At 46.5% G+C, this 8,290-nt stretch overlaps 1 protein-coding gene across 1 annotated transcript; it reads right to left on the bottom strand.

Annotated features, from left to right (window-relative positions):
• Positions 1-2,452: 2,452 nt before the first annotated feature.
• On the bottom strand, positions 2,453-8,033 carry tpbg (trophoblast glycoprotein). The gene has a single exon (XM_078212467.1). It carries the CDS (start codon positions 7,416-7,418, stop codon positions 6,294-6,296), a length of 1,125 nt encoding a protein of 374 aa, XP_078068593.1. The 5' UTR covers positions 7,419-8,033; the 3' UTR covers positions 2,453-6,293.
• Between the last annotated feature and the right edge of the window lie 257 nt (positions 8,034-8,290).

The following is an 8,290-nucleotide window of genomic DNA, read 5'->3' as shown; positions in this document are numbered from 1 at the left end:
GAAGAGTGCAGATATCTTGTAGAATTGTGGGGCTTGAAGGAAATTACAGGAGTACTCAGGGGTTGGTGGGACAGGGGGTGGGATGGGGAGGTGGTAAGGGGGTGGCGGCAGTTAAGGTGGGGAGGCAAAACCATGGAGGGATTTGAAAAAGAGGATCAAAATTTTAAAATTGAGGTACTGCTTAACTGAGAGCCTACAAAATTAAGTGAGCACAGGTATAATAGCTGAACGGGACATGGTGCAAGTTAAGATATAAGCAACAGAGTTTTGGATTAGCTCTTGCTTATGGAGGGTAGAACTTGGGAGACTGGCCAGAAGTGTACTGGATTTGACAGAGTCTAGAAATAGCAAAGACATGGATGAGGATTTAGGCAGCAGATGAGCTGAGGTGACCTCAGTGATGGTCCAAATGCATAGTCAAAAGGTCACCTTGCAGTTAAGTATGACCACCAAGGATGTGGGAACAGTCTGGTTTAATCACAGACAGTTTTCAGATGGAGTCAGTGGTCAGGGAGTAGAGGAATTTATAATTTGGCTGAAGTCAATGGCTTTAGTCTTAGTTGGAGCAACCTTCTGCTCATCCAGCACTCAATGTCCACAAGCAATCAGGCCTTTTAGAGGCTGTAGAGGGGTCAATGAGGTCGAGCTGGGTGACATTAGCGGACGTGTGAAAGTAATGCTGCTGTTTCTGGATGATGTTGTGGAGGCACAGCATGTAGAGGAGAAGAATAAGGCCAAGGATAAACACTTAGGGATACTAGTGGCAATAGTGCAGGAGCAAAAAGCCATCACAGGCAATTCCCTGGCTAGATAGTTAAGAATGCAACCGAGTGAGTGCAGTCCCACCCAGCTAGATGATGATGAAGAGGCATTGGAGAAGGTTGGTATGGTCAACGTGTAAAATGCTGAAAAAAGATTGAAAAGGACAAGGACAAGTTTACCATGGTCACCCAGCAGTCACATTTGTGAGTTATATAAGAACTGTTTTGGTACAATGGCCAGGGCAAAAACTGGACTGGAGGGGTTCAAACATGGAGATCTGGGGAAGGTGAGTGCAGCTTTGGGATACAGTGCATTCAAGGAAGGTTGGAAATGAGACAGTAATTTGCAAGGACAGAGGGATAAAGTGTTTTTTTTGAGGATAGGGGTAATGAAGGCAGAATGAAAGAGACGGGGACAGTATTGGAAATAACAATAGCAGTTAACTTGGGAACTCGGAAAAGGAAGTTGGTTGTCAGCAGTTTAATGAGAATTGGGTAGTTGAATCAAATGGTGAGATAAGCTTAGAGAGGGCATGAGGGGAGAAAGGAAAGAAACTAGAGAGGCCGCTACAGCTCTGAGTCAGCCCCATTGTCACTGAAACCATTGTCCAGACTTCTATCAACTTCAGAATCAACTTTTACCATGCCCTGTAGATCAGCCTCCTAAGCTTCAACATATAAAAACTCCAACTAGTTCAAAACCCCACCGATACGCTCTGTCCTGAATTATGTCCTGTTCACCCATCATCTCTGTCACCAGACTTGCATTGGCTTGTGTCCCCAACACACAATTCAAAGTCTTTGCCTTCACTTACAAATTCTTCTACCATGGCTTCATCCCATCAAACTGAGCAGCCTCCTTCAGACATTTATTCCAGCTCATGTTCTACAATTCTGACTTCCTGCACATACTCTGCCACCTTCCAGCTCCCACTCCCCCACTCCAAAACTAGAATAAATCCTCCAGCTACTGGTTTAATCTAATTGTTTCTGCCTTTAAAAACCTTCTAATCCTATCTTTTTTGTTCACGCTTTCAGTTATCTCTTCTACTTGGCACTTAAGTAAAGTTTATTTATTAGTCACAAGTAGGCTTACATTAACACTGCAGTGAAGTTAATGTGAAAATCCCCTCGTCGCCACACTTTGGCTCTTGTTCGGGTACACTGAGGGAGAATTTAGCATGGCCAATGCACCTAACCAGCACATCTTTTGGACTGTGGGAGGAAACCAGAGCACCCGGAGGAAACCCACGCAGACATGGAGAGAATGTGCAAACTCCACACAGACAGTGACCCAAGCCAGGAATCAAACCCTCAAGTACCTGGAGATATTTTGTGTTAAAGGCACTATGTAGATGGGTGTTGTTGTTGCTGTTGAGTTACCAATATGCTTTCAGTCTTGGCTTTGTCACCCTTGCAGTCAAGCTAGCTTTGATTTTGGTAACTTTGCCACCAGAAGGTTACATCTGCCTGTGACAGATACAGTGAACACTGCTGAGTGCAGTTTTTGATTTGATCTGATTTATTGCTGTCACGTGTATTAGTATACAGTGAGAAGCTGAGGACCGCTGCTGTAACCCAACATAACTCGAGAGTGACAGAGAAGTCAAATGAAATCTGATCACCCAGCATGGCTGGGCATTATTGTTTGGACGATGAATGACTTTTTCTCTAATGAATCAAAACAAATCCTATCTGTTCTTCACTGATGTGGTTTTCTTTTGTTTATGAAAATGAATAGCTTGCAATGAATGTCTTCACTGTGAGGAAGATGCAATTGACGTTCACAGAACATGGAGGTATCAATAACTATAATCCAGCACCATGTCTGCCACACATACATGCACACACACACACAGACACAAACATTATGAAAGTAATTAATGTTAGTAATCAAGGCCACATTCAATTAACACCAAAAAGTAGCTACAATATTATTTATTTTCTTAATAAAAGTTAACAAAGCCACTGTTAAGCAGAAAACATACAGCTTGAATATGCTTACATTCTTCAGGACTCTAAGAATACTACTTCCTCTTTATTTCCAGCTTCCATTATACTACTTTCTTTTGCATGCAATGATTCTTTAACTGACACCGTTATTCTTTGATGATTTAATGATCAACACCATGAGGCCTTCTGATAAATAGGTGCACTGGCCTCCATCCCTCAACCTACCCCTCGTGGCCTTATTTATGCCTCCAGTATTCATTAGACCGATGACATTAGTCGAGTGTGTGACATGGCAAAAAAAGCTCTATTCAGCACATTTCACGCCATCACTTCACTGGTGCAAACCTATATATAGATCAGAACAAAATGCACTCCAGATGGCATTAACCTAGATTTCTATCTGTGCTTTTTATTTTGTTCAGTCAATAAAATATCACACCTGTGTATCATTCCTTGGAGAAAATTATGAGAGTGCAATTTAGAGAAATTTTTGAAAATGACAATCAAAGCAAATATTAGCACCTGACACCGAGTAAAATAACATTGAAAAATAGAAACTCCTTAAGAAGGCTAGCTTAGGACGGGACCATATTGCCTTCTTTATACCGTTGCAAGTGATGGGGCAAAACGTCTCATTTTGGTGTGAAGTTCAAGAAACAGGCTGCCACTTTGCACTGTAAAATATCCATACATACCTACTCCATGCCTGAGTTTGGTTTCATAACTAATTTTATATAAATGTATATTTTTCGAAGAAAGTATTCGGACAAAATTAGTTCATTGAGAGATGTGGAAATTTATGTTTCCCACTGTGCTTTAGAAATTCAAATGGTCAACATTGTTGAGAAGATATTTTTCAAGTAGATTATGGATCTACGAAAAGGACGAATGCCTGTGAACATAAAGGAGATGAGCTGATTTCTAGCAGTCACAGTTTCAGGTTGTTACAAAAAGAAGCAACCGGTCAGGACTTAAGGAGGTTTCCATCAACTTATTGGCCAAGATCTTGTCAGTGAACGCTTGCTATATTTAACTTGTTAGATCCATAGAACCATAGAATCCCTCCAGTGCAGAAGGAGGCCAGTTGGCCCATCAAGTTTGCACCAACTCTCTGAAAGAGCATCTTATCCAACTCACCACCGCCACCTCCCCCCCCTCCTCAATTTCCGTAACGCCACACATTTACCATGGCTAATCTACCTGTGGGAGGAAACCGGAGCATCCGGAGGAAACCCATGCAGACACGGGGAGAACATGCAAATTCCATGGAGTCACTCAAGGTCAGAATCAAACCCGGCTCTCTGGTGCTGCGAGGCAGCAGTGCTACCCACTGTGCCACCGTGCCGCCCCTTGTCTAAGTCAACTTGTCTGATTTCTTCTCCCTCCAAGATGACAAATGCAAGGCTAGGTTTTTGTAACTGCCTGCAATCCGGTCTCTCTGAAACATCAGGCTGTACATATTCTACGGTCTGGAATGCTATTGCGATCACAGCATTTAAAGGACTTCCTGCTGTTTGAGGCTAAAGTTAGCCTTCAGCAATACTAGGAAACAAATGGCATGTGTCTAGATGCCGATATGTACAGGCCTGTTACCAAGTCATCTGCCAAATTATTGCTAAAATATTCAATTAATTTAAACTAATGTGTAATAATAAATTTGGAGGAGGTTATAAACATTTGCCCTGCACTATTTCATTTTTCTATTTTGTCCCATCAAGATCACTCCATCAAACCTTCCACAGTACGTGGGGTAAAGTTAATCCTCTTATTCATACCATACATTAGAGAAAGAAGAATTATCAAACTTTTCCACAGCACAAGCACCAAGATGCTCTCAAGTGCGAATGCCTCACATATTACACACATCTGCACTGTGAGGGGAAAGGACGACAGAGGGTGAAATGATCCTGACTGTCACCTATTCTGTTCAGATGGAAATCACTGCACATGAAAGGCAAACAAGTGGTTTGGATTCTGTGATGCTGCAAGGCTCATTCATGCTGAGAAGCTGAACAAATGTCAAATGAGCTCTAGATTCATTCTCTGGCTAGCAATTTTCTAGAATAACCCCAGTGCAACCCCTCCCGAGAAATACCATGCACTATATCAAGTGATGCTAAGCATTCAATTTTTAAGAAAATTAAATTTCACTATAGGATTGGGGGAATCTGACTAATTTGCTAAATAATGCAGGGTTGCCAGTACAATTAGTGATATTTACAGTTCCACTTTGCACGGTTATTTTCCAGCAGTGTTGTCTGTGTGTGCATGAAGCTCGCTGCAGTTACAGTTCTTCAATGCAAATTCCCAAATTTGATGGATTAATATTATTCATTATAGCCCTAGTAACTATAGTTAAGTTCATACCAGCTAGGAGTTTTGAAATGTTACCAAGCGGTGGACTCGCAAAGGCGGCGGAAAGCACCGCCTTAAAAAAAAAGAATGGACAGAAACTGTGAGACACAGTATTAATGTGATGTTGCTCTTCCCACCCTGCATGTCCACCCGGGAAACACTCAGTTGTCAGGCGGCCACTTCACAGTCCTTGTATGTTGTGACACTCGGAGGGAGGCCTGCGGGCAACATCAATAGAAGCACTCTCCGTGCAGTCTGCCAATTCTTTTAAGATTAAAAAAAGAGGGGGGGTGGGGAGAGAGAATCCTTGATCTTTGTCGATCCAGATGTTTCCAAACCCCGGGGTTTCACAAAGGCAGACAGGCTGACGACCAACTCCTCTGTACCCAATATAACTCGGGAGTCCAACAAACAAGGAAAAAAAATAAACCGCTGATTTCACTTGTCACTTTACCTTGCCTTGTTCGTGGAAGAAAGGTAGACTTATTTACAACCCCCCTCCCTCCCATTAAGATAGCATTAAAATAACATTACGGTTAGAAGCGCATTTTTCATTCAGTGACTGGAATCTGATTGAAGTCACTGGGACTTCAGAGGAATGCATGATGAAACCAATGGGTTGCTTTGTGTTAATGCACCGCCTGGGGACCGATGATAAAACTTCGAGTCGGTGAAGAAAGCCCGACCAGCATTGCTTGGATCGTTATTTAGTGTTGGTTCAGCTTATGGAATGGCAAAAACGGTTACTGTAGCAATTAATCCCCCCTCTTCCACCCCCCAACTATAGTACACTGGAGGACTTAAATCCTCGGTGAGTTTTAAGAAGTACTCCTATTATTACAGCCAGGCTTGCAGAGGGACCTTCAATCTCTTTCCAAAACGCGCTCTCTATTTTGGCACTGCCACACAGCGGGTCATGGACACAGGGGAGGGGGCAGAAAGATCACACACTCTCTCTCTCTCTCACACACACACACACCACTGCACATGGAGCACTTCCCACTGAGAATCAAACCTTTTTTTTTGTCACTGTTGGGTTCCACTGTTGGGGAGAGTGAGACAGGCAGCTTTAATTGCCCATTGCTCCGAGTGGATGGGTCATCATGCATAGCTATTACAAAGAATGAATAGTAAAATAAAATCCAACCAGACCGTCTCTGTCTCTGTCTCTCTCTCTCTCTTTTATATATAAGTCTCAAGCAAGTCGAACTTTTCCCCTTTTTTTTACGCATCCGAATTGGAGCTAAGGTTTGTCAATCTGGGGTCCGAGTTAATCTCGTATCTGTAGTGATAACCTTCCATGTGGTCTCGGCAAGCATCCCTGACATTGTAAAGCCACTTTTTGATGCCTTTTCTGTTCAGGTACAGGACAAACATGAAGATGACCCCGATCAGGGCCAGGACGATGCCCAGGAAGACATAAGAAGTCTGCAGCACTCTCTCCATGTCTCCCGGGACGGCGCACTTCAGGTCGGAGTGTTGGAGCTGGAGGATGGGGGTATTCCTGAGGCTCTCGGGCGAGGCACACAGCAGACTCTCTCTGTCCACCACCCTGGGGCTGCCCTGCAGCCAGCTCAGCAGCGGCTCGATGCCGCAGTCGCAGGCGAAGGGGTTGTCCCGGAGTCTGATGCTGATGTTGGGCTGGGAGCTGAGCTCGGCCAGGGTGCTGTTGGCCAGCCTCTTGAGCGAGTTGGAGCTGAGGTCGAGCGTCCGCAGGCTCAGGTTGCGGAAAGCGCCCTTGAGCTCCAGCAGCGAGTTGTTGGCGAGCTCCAGGTCCCGCAGGCTGGCCAGGCGGGAGAAGGTGCGGGCCGGCAGGTACACCAGCTGGTTCTCGGCCAGCCGCAGCCGCTGCAGGTTGGCCAGGCCGCCGCTCTGCAGGCACTCGGACAGCTGCTCGGCCACCGAGCCGTTCAGCAGAGCCCGGCTCAGGTTGAGCTCCCGCAGGCGGAGCGGCGCCGAGCCGAAAGCCGCCGCCTGCAGCCGGGAGATGCGGTTGTTGCTGAGGTCCAGCTGCTGCAGGCTGGGCATGGAGGCGAACACCAGCGAGCCCACCGCCCGGATCCGGTTGCCGCTCAGGCTGAGGGTTAGCAGCTGCTGGAGGGACGGGCCGAACGCCCCGCTCTGCAGGCTGGAAATGTTGTTGCCGGTGATGAACAGCGTCTTCACGCTGGCCGGGATGCCGCTCGGGATGTCGCTCAGCTCCTTGTTCACACACTTCACCGTCTTGACCGGCTCCGAGCACTCGCAGGAGCTGGGGCAGGAGCTGAGTGCCCGGGCCCAGGGCAGCAGCAGTGCCAGGGACACGGTGCCCAGCAGTGCCCAGCTCCCCCAGCCAGGCATGTTGTGCATTCGGTCTGGAGCAGCGAGTTTGCAGCTTTGCCTCCTCCACCCTCACTGGGAAGGGGGCTGCGAGGGGGGGAGAGGGAGTAACTGGAAGTAAAAGGGGACTGGGAGGCAGTGAATCCGGATCCTTCAACTCTCACTTCAATCCATCAATCCCCCCTCCTCTCCCTGCCAAAACCAGAGCAACTTGGAGCTTTCACTTTTCTCTGTGTGTGTGTCTGAGAGTCAGCGCCTTGCTTTGCAAGTTTCTCTCTCCTTCTCGTTGTTTCCAGCTCTTCCGGGTGATGAGGAGGAGGAGGGTGAGAATGGAAGGGTCTCGGGTTACACACTTTTCCTCTCTCTCTCTCCCTCTGTCTCAGATCTCGCAGAGGAATATATCAAAACACAGGAACCAAACTCCAATCGGCGTCCCGGAGCAGCCCGCCCACAAGCCTGCTCCTCTCCTCCTCCTCCTCCTTGCCCCAGCTCCTTGCTCTAACTTTCCACACTTTCAAAGTGTTCTCCCCACAGGCGCTGTGAGTGAGAGAGAGAGAGGAAGTGAGTGGCTGTGCTCTGGCCGCCAGCTCCACACACACACACAGAGTGATGGGCAGGACTACTCCGAGCAGGGGCTGCTGCTCGCTAACACCACCTCCTTTCCCCATGGGCTTTGAGGCCGGAAGCAAAGGGCACATTTCTCCTGGATCAGAAAAAAAAGGTTTCATCAGTTGGGTAAATACTTCATTTAGTAAGTGGAAGGGAGACATCTGTAGGGTCATCATATACTCCAATCCTTCCCCCCCGCCTCCCATCTCCCGCCTTTTAAACAGCTGAAAAAAATGTTTATTAAAGAGCATAATGTAGAAAATCTGGCAAAAAAACCCAGCCTAAATTCGGGA

The sequence above is a fragment of the Mustelus asterias genome, chromosome 5 (genome assembly GCF_964213995.1).
Source record: "Mustelus asterias chromosome 5, sMusAst1.hap1.1, whole genome shotgun sequence".
NCBI classification, from domain to species: domain Eukaryota; kingdom Metazoa; phylum Chordata; class Chondrichthyes; order Carcharhiniformes; family Triakidae; genus Mustelus; species Mustelus asterias.
This window is presented reverse-complemented; position numbering and strand designations above follow the sequence as displayed.

Coding starts and splice junctions, on each gene's coding strand:
- tpbg (XM_078212467.1), bottom strand. CDS start 7,418: ATGCACAACATGCCTGGCTGGGGGAGCTGGGCACTGCTGGGCACCGTG.